This window comes from Bidens hawaiensis, unplaced genomic scaffold, assembly GCF_021521415.1.
Source record: "Bidens hawaiensis isolate Kalapana, Puna unplaced genomic scaffold, B.hawaiensis_p1.1 tig00002617_1, whole genome shotgun sequence".
Taxonomy (NCBI): Eukaryota; Viridiplantae; Streptophyta; class Magnoliopsida; order Asterales; family Asteraceae; genus Bidens; species Bidens hawaiensis.
This window is the reverse complement of record NW_027491142.1, coordinates 3,243,994-3,256,625: the sequence shown is the minus strand read 5'-3', so window position 1 is coordinate 3,256,625 and position 12,632 is coordinate 3,243,994. Positions and strand designations below refer to the sequence as shown.

The window sequence follows — 12,632 nt, the reverse complement described above, 5'->3', positions numbered from 1 at the left end:
AATATTGACACCCAATAGTGTCACGAGTAATGAAACAATATGTGGCGCCCCGATGTATAATCCACCTTTGGTCGGGGTGTTACAGATTGGTATCAGAGCTCGTTGACTTTAGGATAGGTGGTTAGACGTAACGGCCTAGAATACCTAAGAGTCCCTTCTCGCGCATGAGAGAAATCTCATGTTTGCGCGCTTATTGTTAATTACTCGTTATTTATGAATATGCTCGCGCTTGCGCAGTGTATGATTTTATGTTTTATTTCGCGATATTTCGATTTTTGTTGAATTTCGATTTTTATTGATTTTACTTACATACTCGTTTGTTGGATTTGAAAATCCGAAAAGTCATGGTGATACATGAATAGTTGATTTTCAATTTCCATTTACGATTATGTTCTGAGGTTGGAGACTTGAAAAGTCATGGTGATACATGAATTGTCAACCTCCAATACTCATTTTCTTGTATATTTTATATTGAAGATTGAAAAGTCATGGTGATACATGAATCGTCAATCTCCAATACTCGTTTGCCCGTATATTTTAAATTGAGAATTCGGAAAGTCATGGTGATACATGAATTGTCGATTCTTGATTCGAATTCGTTACCTTTATTAAGTCTGCATTTAGGGTCATTTATTTTACTTTAACTTTTGACAGTAACTGACTTCGCGAAACCAAGCTTTTCGAGGTTATACTTTGCGCTAAAACCAAGATATTAACTAAAATTAAAATTTTTATAGAATGCCTCCGCTATCTCGTTGCCATCTCAAGAAGAAAGAAGCCGCGCGCAGACGTTCGCAGCAACGTTCCCAGGAAATGGCCGCCGCAATAGCCCAAGCTTTGAGCCAAAACAATACCAACACCTCTGGTTACAACATTAAGTCCTTTAACGCGGGTAACCCTCCAAAGTTCACAGGCCTTGAAGGAGCCACCGCGATGCTCCAGTGGCTTGAGAAAATAGAAAACACTTTCCTCCACACCCAATGCCCCTCAGACAGACGAACCCTGTATGCTTCCAGTGTCCTGGAATCTAGAGCGCTTACATGGTGGAATGGAGTAGCTCATGCGCGTGGCGCAGAAACTGCTTCTAGCATGCCCTGGGAGGAATTCAAAGAAATTCTGACGCGAGAATTCTGCCCTCCCAACGAAGTTAAGCGCCTGGAGGAAGAATTCTGGAACTTGAAGCAATACAGCGGTGAAGCGCGCGAGTACGCGACGCGCTTCCATGAACTAAGCCTGCTTGTCCCTCACCTTGTTACCCCTTCCCGCAGAGCCATAGAGAAATTCCTTGGGGGTCTCCCCATGGAAATTCAAGATTCTGTATGGGCTAGAAACCCAGTTACCCTCTCTGACGCCATCGAGTTGGCCGCTGTGCTCAGCGACAACCATGTCAGAGCAGGAACCCTGTTCCTGCGGGGATCTGGGAAGACCAAACCCACCAAAACTGTCCATGAACCCGCAGAAACCAAACCTGAACCCTCAAACCATAACCAGAAACGTAGGCGCAGACAAGCTTACGCGCTTACCAGCCCGCCCATTGTCCAGCAACCCATCTACCAACCTCCAGTTTACACGCCTACCCCACTGACAGCCTACCCAACACCTCCTGTAGTCCACAACTATGCCTTAACCAATCCCGCACTCCCTGCCCCGCCAACTAAGAAACCTTACACAGGAAACCACCCCTTTTGCCCAACCTGTAGACTTCACCACCCACCTCAAGTCCCATGTCGACTTTGTAACCGATGTGGCCGCGCTGGTCACCTTACAGAAAACTGTAGAGTCCTTCCCGCCAATCCAATTGTGCCAACGCCACCAGTCTACCCGCAGAACCCACAACCAACCTACCAAAACCCACGACCCAGATCGTGCTTTAACTGCGGTGATCCCAGTCATTTCCGGAACGCGTGCCCAAGGCTACAAGTTCAGATTACACAAGCGAATCCGGTGAACCAGATTTCAAACCAAGTGACACGCGGACGAGCTTTTAACATAACCGCGCACCAAGCACAAGCGAATAATGACGTAGTTAATGGTACATTTTTGCTTAACGGATTTTATGCTTCTGTACTTTTTGATACTGGCGCCGATCGAAGTTTTATTTCTCGCGCGTTTGAGCAGAAGCTTGCGCGACCGCGCAACGATTTAAAAGAAAATTTTTCAGTTGAATTGGCTAATGGCGAAACTGTTTTAATTAACTCAGTGATTAAAGATTGCACGCTTAATCTTAACGAAAACGATTTTCTGATCGACCTCATCCCCATGCCTCTTGGAAGCTTTGATGTTATCATTGGTATGGACTGGCTCTCGCATCATCACGCCGAAGTTATTTGCGCCAAGAAGATGATTCGTATACCTCGAGAAAATGGTGATCTTCATATCTACGGCGAGAAACCCTCCCGCGGTCTTAAACTTATGTCTTGCGCCGAAGCCCGAAGGCTCATGCGGAAAAGGTGTATTGCATTCTTAGCCCATGTGGTTAAACCTGCTGAAGAAAAGAAGAAGCTTCGCGATATCCCCGTTGTGCGTGATTTCCCTGAAGTTTTTCCTGATGATCTTCCTGGTATCCCTCCCGCTCGTGAAGTCGAGTTCCGTATTGATCTTGTCCCTGGTGCTTCCCCCGTAGCTAAATCTCCTTATCGTCTTGCACCCGCTGAGATGCAAGAATTGGCAAGCCAACTTCAAGAGTTGACTACTAAAGGATTCATTCGCCCTAGCTCTTCGCCCTGGGGTGCTCCGGTGTTGTTCTTTAAAAAGAAAGATGGATCGTTTCGCATGTGTATTGATTACCGCGAGTTGAACAAACTCACCATTAAAAACCGGCATCCCTTACCGCGCATTGACGACCTCTTTGATCAACTCCAAGGTGCCTCTTGTTTCTCGAAGTTTGATCTCCGCTCTGGCTATCACCAGTTGCGCATCCGCGATGAAGATGTTCCGAAGACTGCTTTTCGAACTCGCTATGGCCATTTTGAATTCTTGGTCATGTCCTTCGGTTTAACCAACGCACCCGCCGTTTTCATGGATCTAATGAACCGGGTGTGTAGGCCTTTCTTGGATAAATTCGTGATTGTGTTTATCGATGATGTTCTGGTGTATTCTAAGACCAAGGCCGAGCATGAGCAACATCTTCGGTTGGTGTTGCAAAAGCTTAGAACCGAGCAGCTCTTTGCCAAGCTTTCCAAGTGTGAATTTTGGTCGGATGAAGTACAGTTTCTTGGTCATGTTGTAAACAAGATGGGTATTCATGTCGACCCATCCAAGATTGAAGCAATCAAGAACTGGATTACGCCGACCACTCCTTCTGAGATCCGTTCCTTTCTGGGCTTAGCTGGTTATTACCGGCGCTTCATTTCGAACTTCTCAAAGATCGCATTGCCTTTAACAGCTCTAACGCACAAAGGTAAACCGTATATTTGGGGCTCGAAGCAAGAAGAAGCCTTTCTGACGCTCAAGCGTTTGTTGTGTGAAGCTCCTGTCCTTGCGCTACCTGAGGGTAATGATGATTTTGTCGTGTACTGCGATGCCTCCAACCAAGGTCTCGGTTGTGTTCTTATGCAACGAGGCAAGGTTATCGCTTACGCATCAAGGCAACTTAAGGTTCATGAAAAGAATTATACAACTCACGACCTCGAACTTGGTGCAGTTGTTTTTGCCTTGAAGATCTGGAGACACTACCTTTATGGTACTAAGTGTATCCTCTACACTGACCATAAAAGCCTTCAGCATATTTTTGATCAGAAGGAACTTAACATGAGGCAACGCCGATGGAACGAACTCATCAGCGATTACGATTGTGAGATCCGGTATCATCCTGGTAAGGCTAATGTGGTAGCCGATGCGCTCAGCCGAAAACCCTGCCAGCTTAACTGTATCTTGCCGCGCACGCAGCTTCACTTCGCGCCGATCCAAAGCAACCTTGAATCGCGCATTCGTGACGCGCAGCGCGCATCCATCAGTAATGGTAACCTTCGCGCCGAGTTAGCGTGTGGCGCGGAAGCACATTTTATGCCTAATCTGAGTGGAATTCTCTGCTATCTCAATCGCATCTGGATTCCCTGTGATGAGAATCTTCGCGCTGATATCCTGAGTGAAGCGCACAAATCTCGGTATTCTATTCATCCTGGCGCTGATAAGATGTACAAGGATTTGCGCATTACTTATTGGTGGCCCGGTATGAAAAAGGTTATTGCTGTGTTCGTAGCTAAATGCCTGACTTGTTCTAAAGTAAAAGCTGAACACCAACGCCCATCTGGTTTGCTCGAACAACCAGAAATTCCTACGTGGAAATGGGAAGGTATAGCGATGGACTTTATTACCAAGTTACCTTTGACAGCAAGCAAACATGATAGCATTTGGGTAATAGTGGATCGTTTGACTAAGTCTGCTCACTTTCTGCCCATTCGTGAAAACTGCCGTGTTGAGCATCTCGCGCAGCTTTATGTCAAGGAAATTGTCTGCCGCCATGGTACTCCTTTGAGCATCATATCCGATCGCGATGGCCGTTTTATATCCCACTTTTGGAAATCTCTCCAATCTGCGTTAGGAACTCGCTTGGACATGAGTACGGCATATCATCCTCAGACTGACGGTCAGTCTGAGCGAACTATTCAAACTCTTGAGGATATGCTCCGATCTTGTGTTCTTGATTTTGGAGGTAATTGGGATTCGCACCTGCCTTTGATCGAGTTCTCTTATAATAACAGCTATCATTCCAGTATCGGTATGGCCCCATTTGAAGCACTTTACGGTCGTAAGTGCCGCTCCCCGATTTGTTGGAGCGAAGTGGGAGAAGCTCAAATCACAGGACCCGAACTTGTTCAAGAGACAACAGATAAAATCGCCAAGATCCGTGATCATCTGCTGACTGCCAGAAGCCGACAGAAGAGTTACGCAGATCGCAGGCGAAAGCCTCTCGAATTTCAAGTTGGTGATCTTGTTCTCCTCAAAGTGTCGCCCTGGAAGGGTGTTGTCCGCTTTGGGAAGAAAGGTAAGCTTGCTCCTCGTTATGTTGGTCCATTCAAGATTCTCGCGCGTGTAGGAAAAGTTGCCTACAGACTAGACCTGCCGCCCGCGCTCAGTAATGTGCATCCAACGTTCCATGTATCCAATCTCAAGAAGTGTTTAGCTGACGAGAACCTTCACATTCCACTTGATGAAGTTCAAGTTGATGAAACTATGCATTTCGTTGAGAAGCCTGTTGAGATTATGGATCGCGAGGTTAAGCAAACCAAGCGCAGTCGTATCCCTATTGTTAAAGTTCGCTGGGAGTCCAAGCGCGGAGCCGAGTTTACATGGGAAAGGGAAGATCAAATGAAGATCAAGTACCCGCACCTGTTCTCTGCGCAACCTACTTCAAGATAAATTTCGGGACGAAATTTCTTAAAGTAGGGGAGACTGTGACATCTGCCCGATCCGACCCGACCCAGGTACCCGTTTCCCTTATCCGATCTCTTTCTTTTGTGATTTAATATTTATTTATACTTATATTTTACTTTTAATAATAATATATAATTTTCCTTCCCGCCTCTTTCTCTCTCTTTCTTTCCGCCGTCCCGTCCCTCTTCTCTCTTTCCGCCTTCTTTTCCCTCTTGTCGCCGTCCCGCCCTTAAGCCTTGTTTCCCTCTTTTTCTTCTAACTCTTTGCTTGTCCTTTGTTCCTTCCCGCCTAAGGTTGTCTGCGCAGCTCCACGCGCCAAACTCCTTTCAAGGAAGCCTGCGGGAAGACCATCTGTTCCAGCGATACGCGAGACGAACTCTTCTCGCAGCGCGCTAAGAATTATAATTCTTCTCGCAACGCGCGAAGAACGGTAGTTCTTCCCGCGACGCGCTAAGGATTTGTAGTTCTTCTCGCAGCGCGCTAAGGATCGTAGTTCATCCCTCGACGCGCGAAGAATTATAGTTCTTCCCGCGGCGCGCTAGGAATTTTAGTTCCTCCCGCGGCGCGCTAAGAAATGTGATTCTTCCCGCGGCGCGCTTAGAAATGTAGTTCTTCCCGCGACGCGTTAAGGTTGGTTTTGTCTGCCTTCGCGCTCGCGCTCTCTTGACCTTCTGTGTCTGCCTTCGCGCTCGAGCTTTCTCGCGCTAAACCCTTTGAGTTTTCTTCTGTTTAATCTAGCCGTTTGCTTTTGTGTTGTCTTATCTTTTGTGCTGTTGACCTAATCTGCTTTATGTCTGAAAAGTTACTTTCGGCGCAGCATGCGCACCAACCCCCTTTGGTTGGCAGAAAAAGTGACTGACATTATCTTTTGAGATCTGCTTTTTCCATGCTTGACCAGTACCTTTATCTGACCCGCCCATGCCTGTTTACTGTTCCCTGTCAGCCTTTTTCTCTTTTTCCTGCTGCCATATCTTTTGATATCTTTTGCTTTTGGAATCTTTTACCTTTTTGGAGATCTTTTCCCCTTTTTCTGGATTCATGTCTCCTAGGGTTTCCCTATAAATAATAATCTTATTTTTCTTAACACATCACACACAAACACTTATTATCTCTCTTCCTTTGCTCTCTGCCGATTGTCCTTCTGCCGCCTCCTCTCTTGCCTCCGTTTTCTCCTCTCCTCTGTCCTGATTTTCGGTAATATATATATTATATATAATAATTTACTTATGCAAACTTATAATCAAGACTTAAAACAGATCATTAAAACAATAATCTTATTTATAGGTTAACTTGTGCTTGTTTAAAGTTGGCTCTTGCTTTATCTTACACCGCATCGTTTATCAAGTGAGTAATCTCGTACCTAATCCCTTTTTGCTTTTAATGTTTTGGGATGTTCATGTGTTCATACAAACTTAGAGTCTTAAACTTGTTTATGAACTTTAGTCGCGCAGTATCCCATGTGTTGAGGACGTAGACTTGGCTGTTTATTTGTATGTGTGGATCATTAACCGTCTTGTCGGTCTATTCCGCAGTTCTCATGGTACCATTAGATGAACACGGGAGAACTATCGTTTATGATTTTCTCTTTTGTTTGCACATGCACAGTTTGTCTTGTTTGTGAGCTCAATTGTGAGCACTGGCAGTCTATGAATCTTAGAGTTGGTCCCGATCAGATTACACCCTTGTTGAAAACCAGACATACACATGTTGCGCGCAGATTTATTGTTATCTATGTATTGTATTAAACTTGATTTCTCACCAACACGCAAGTGTTTGACGTTTATTTTAACACATGTTCAGGTTTGCTGTAGCTACATTTGGAGCTTGTGGACACGTAGGACGTTTTTACTTTTGGACCTAGATTAAAATGTATCAAGACAAGTTATTGTTGTTCGAATATTTTGCCTTATAATATGTTGATTTATGTTATCTTGTGTTTACTTTGCGCGTGCGCGAATGAATGTATTTATTAAATATTGACACCCAATAGTGTCACGAGTAATGAAACAATATGTGGTGCCCCGATGTATAATCCGCCTTTGGTCGGGGTGTTACATATGGCGTCTCAAGGACAATAACAAGCTCGGAGAAGATTGGTCGATAGAGATGATTTTGCAAGATGAAATGATATTGTTACATAAAAATAAATAGCTTACCATAATTCGGACTTTTACTTTTATTCCAAATTACACATTCATTAATTTTAGTATATTATTCACGCAATTTTGTACAAATTGTTAGATGGTGAATGATTTATATTTATTGGTTAGGTTTTCACCGATTTTGTATTAATACACATTTATATGTTTTTCCGGTAAGATTATATCGTTTTCCGGTAAGGTTTACATTTGTTCACATAATTCAAATCTTCCATAATTGGTAATTTATTTATTATGTGATATTAATATTTAATTTTATCATTTCAAGTTCCCAACTTGGTATAATGGATTCATGATTTGTTTACAATATGTCTTATTTTTTGTTTAATGTTAATGTATATTTTTATTATTATTCATGTATTTAATTATTTTTCACAATTCGTGTAATTTAATTGATTATTATATAATCTGGAAATGAAATTTAATTAATCATTCTATAAGACATTAAATTAGTATAGTAAGATAATCAATCTTATATTGTTGTTGGTCAAATTCCAATTAAATCACTAATGTCAACGCAATTTAAAACATTATTATATTTTCCAATATTATCGTATTTAACATTTATATTACGTGTGAATGTTACATGATCTATATTTTTCCACCTGTGGCGACCACGGGTCAATAACCTAGTATTGATAAAACAAATAATAAATGTAATATAATAATAGTTAAATTTTCTTTTAGAGAAAATTCCAATTTGCCTCCCTGTGATATATCTCCCTGTGATATATCGGCGGGAGATGGATTAGCCCCTGAAAACTAATTTGCACTTTTTGTGCACCTGTATTTCTCCGGCGGGTTCCTCTGACTCATACCGTCAGTTGACTTACCGTTGACTGTTAATGGTGAAGGGTAAACTCGTCTTTGCACATCTTTTTCTCCCCTGCTACACTATAACCCCCAAATTAGGGCTATTATCATCACAAAATTGATTTCTTGGCCATCGTTAGATCATTGAACCCCCCATTTTTTTCCGATCGTTCTTCACGTCTACACACATCTCAATGCCGAGCTTGTATTATATTAGGCCGGACAGTGAGTATTGTGACCCGGACGACCTATATGGTAAGGTTTTACTGTTTGCTCAATATGTTCGTTTTTTGCTTGATTGTTGTTAACGGGCTGAATGGTTGTTATAGGTGAAGGCTATTCACATGCGTTCACCATAAAACTTTTCCATGGAGGGTATTTCACTACCGAGGGGTAGCGAAGATACGAAGGGGGGAAGATAACCTACGTCGATGAAGTTCAAGTTTCTGAATTTTGTAAAAGTTTGTTGGTTGGAATACTTTGTAAGTTACAATATGGTTGTGGTACAGCTTGTTCTTTTCATTACAAACATCCGCGAATTATTTTGGATTTGGGTTTAAAGCCATTGGTTGAAGATTATCATTTTCTAGATGTTTGTGCTATGGTTAGAGGCAGTGATGGTGTAGGTAGTCACATTTTTGAGATTTTTGTAGAACATGGCAGGACTAGTGGTACTGAAATTGTGGTCTATGATTCTGTATTTGTACCTGGTTTTGAAAGTGTTCATGAAGTGAGTGGTCAAAGTGTCCTTGAAGTGAGTGGTGAAAGTGTTCATGAAGTGAGTGGTAAAAGGAGTTCTAGTGAGGAAGATGATGAAAGTTATGAAAGTGAGTGATCCTGAGTATATGGCTGCCTTTCAAACACCCTTGGAGGATGTAGAAGTTGACATGAGGTTGCATAAAGCTGTTGTAGATTTTGATGTGGAAGAGTTAGTAGGTGATCATATTAGTGATGATGATGGTTTGAATCCTTGCATGGGTACCTATGAGAGCTCTGATGATGAGGCCTTAAGTGTCTTGAATAGTCAGCTAAGAAAGTTCAAGGGGAAGGAAAGGAATAATGATGATGAGTATCCATTTTTTGTTGGTCAGTTAATACCATCAAAGGAAACATTGAATGAGATAGTTAAGAGTTATGCTCTTCATGCCAGAAGAGATTTGTATATCAAGAAGAATGATCCTTTAAGATTCAGGGTGATTTGTTTGGGGACAAATCCGAAATTGGTTGCTGGTGAGGGGCCAAATGTGTTAAGCAAAGAAAAGGTGAAGGTAAAAAAAGGGATATGAAACCCACTTGCCCTTGGACGATTCACATCTCAAGACAATCTCTTGAGGATAATTGGTGTGAAGGCCATTCCGAAAAAACACGAGTGTCTCAGAAGTAGATCAATTGGTCTGTACACAATGTCTACTATTGCCAAAGAGGTTGAGGTTGAGCTACAAACCACCCCCAGCATATCGGCCAATGAATTGAAGGCCAAATTCCAGCAGGAGCATCAAATACAACTTTCTGAATCCAAGATGCGAAGAGCTAAGACAATAGCTCAGCGAAGGAGGGATGGTGACCACACCAAACAATACACCCACCTCAGATCCTATATTGATGAGATTCTTAAATCAAACCCAGGTAGTTCCATTAAATTAGATGTTGAACCATGTGCTAACCCTAACCTTAAAACAAAGAAATTTAGAAGAATATATGTGTGTTATGCTGCTTTGGTTAGAGGATTTAAATTGCTTGGTAGAGAACTTCTTGGGTTGGATGGTTGTTTTATGAAAGGGAAATACCCCGAACAGATTTTGACTGCTGTCGGGACGGATGGTAACAATTGCTTGTATCATGTTGCCTTTGCAATAGTGGAAGCCAAATGCACAGACTCATGGAAATGGTTCTTAAATCTCCTTGGAGATGATCTTGACTTGCCTCATGATGCCAATTTCACTTTCATAAGTGACTGACAAAAGGTATGTACACCTAGCATATATTTGTAATAGGCAAACTCATGTACACTAATTATGCTGATTTTACTTTTATAGGGACTTATTCAAGCAGTTGAGAGTGTTTTCCCTAGGGTTGAGCATCGGTTTTGTTGTAGACACATCCATGAGAACTTAAGGCAAACCTGGAGGGGATATTTGTATAAAGGCTTGTTTTATAGGGCAGCATCGGCCACTTTTGTCCCATACTTCAACATGGAAATGGAGGATATTAAGAAAACAAATCTTGATATGTTTCTCTGGCTTAGTGAGATCCCGGCAGCAAGATGGTCAAGATCACATTTTTCAGGCAGGGCAAAAAGTGTTATGTTGTTGAACAACCTTTGTGAATCTTTCAACAAGCAACTTGTTGGAGCAAGAGACAAGCCGATCATTACATGTTTGGAGTATATTAGAGAGTATATGACCATGAGGATTGTGAATGTGAAGAGGATGCAAGCCACTGTCAGGGGCCCATTAACACCACAAGCAACTAAAGCATGCAATGAAATCCAAACAGAAGCAAGCAAACTGTCGATTATGATGGTTAATGAAGTCACTTACCAGGTATCATTATTTGCCTTACCATGATATTACAACCAAACATTTGTTAATATGCAATTATGTTCATAAATTAAAAGTCTGAGAAGCCAATGTGTGGTGAATGTGGAGGATAGGACATGCACATGTAGGAGATGGGACTTGACGGGTATGCCATGCAAACATGCGGTGGCAGCCTAATATGACTTGATAGAAAATAACATGCTTGTTGGTCCATTGGAGAAGTGGTTTGTTGAAGCTTACTGGTTAGACACTTGGAAGAAGGTGTACAACCACCAAATCAGGCCCATACCAGGCCCTGATATGTGGACTCCCTCAAAATGCCCAACAATATTAACTCCACCTAAACATCATACTCAGATTGGCAGACCGAAGAAGAGCAGGAAGAAGGCACTAGGTGAGAAGAAGAAATTGGCAGCAAGAAAGAAGAGGAAGATGAAGATTGAAGAGGTTCGGGAAGTGTTTTCTGTAGGAGGCAGACTTACTAAGTTGGGGCAGTCCAAGAGTTGTGGAAGATGTGGAGGTTTCGGACACAACATCAGAACTTGCAGGGCACCAAGTCAACCATAATGATGTCAACAAGGTGTGTTTGAGTAAGATTGATGGTGTGTGTTATCATGGTTTGTGGGTGAAACAATTTAAGACTTGTGCCATGTATGTTTGATTTGAGATATGATGGTTTTTATGTTATTTTGACAGTTTGTGTTTAATGCTTTTGAGACAGTTTGTGTTTATTTTGACAGTTTTTTTTACTCAAACATTACAATACATTAAACCATGTCAATTTAAAGTAACATATTACAATACATTTCAAATGCAAACCAAGAACGATGTTATTTCCAATGACAATCATCATTTGACCAGTCAGAGTCCCACACTGGATCGTCTTCATGTGGATCATGATAGTAATCTTCCTCTGGCTCACTGGTGTAGTCGAAAGCTGCTTTCAAAACCTCAGGTCATAATCATCACACGGATCCATTTCATGTTCTTCACTTGGTCTAAATAATTCATCTTCTTGCACCAAATAAGCCATCAACTCATCTTCTCCCACTTGACATTCTTTGTCTTCCATTTGACTTGCTTCATTGTCAAACTGCATTACATCCTTCCCAAACTCAACATTCTCGTTGTCATCCTTCTCAGTTTCATCATGGCTGCAACATGACTAATAATGTGGAACAAAGATTCAAAGTAAATATTTGAAACAAGAAACTCAAAACATTTAACATAAACTACAATAATAACAACAAAGATTACATTATCCTACTAAAAATACAATGTTAACAACTAATCATAAACCCAAACATAAACAAAGAACAAAAACCAACTAATTCCTAGCAACATCTTCAAGCTTGTTACTTCTTTGGTTTTCATTCTTGCAAACTCATCTTTCTTGTTCATCATCTTCACCATTGCTTGAATTACCTTTTCACAACTAGGGCATGTGGGATCATCAGCCCATTTTAGCCATCCACAACTCCCCTTCTATAACGGACTAAATATATCAACAAACAAACAACCCTAATTCGATTCACAGACTAGAACAATTACCCCTAAAATTGACCTAATCCACACGACAGCCGGAATCATCATCGATAAACAGAATAGAACCCTAATTCGAGAGTAATTAAACACTTACACAGCACAAGAATCGACGACCCGGGTTTGCATCGGTCCTAGATATCTGGTAACATGTCCGGGCACCACATCGGCATCTCACACAACAGTCGTCTACACGGGAAGG

At 41.8% G+C, this 12,632-nt stretch overlaps 1 protein-coding gene across 1 annotated transcript; it reads left to right on the top strand.

The window, feature by feature from the left end:
• The first annotated feature begins 9,193 nt into the window (after positions 1 to 9,193).
• On the top strand, positions 9,194 to 10,306 carry LOC143620623 (uncharacterized). The gene is made up of 2 exons (XM_077092277.1): positions 9,194 to 9,616; positions 9,698 to 10,306. Exons 1-2 carry the CDS (start codon positions 9,194 to 9,196, stop codon positions 10,304 to 10,306), a joined length of 1,032 nt encoding a protein of 343 aa, XP_076948392.1.
• The last annotated feature ends 2,326 nt before the right edge of the window (positions 10,307 to 12,632 follow it).

Excerpts from the sequence above, each read along its gene's own strand:
- LOC143620623 (XM_077092277.1), top strand. The coding sequence starts at position 9,194 with ATGGCTGCCTTTCAAACACCCTTGGAGGATGTAGAAGTTGACATGAGG. Across the intron at positions 9,617-9,697 it reads TAAGCAAAGAAAAGGTGAAG|GCCATTCCGAAAAAACACGA; the intron begins GTAAAAAAAGGG and ends ATTGGTGTGAAG.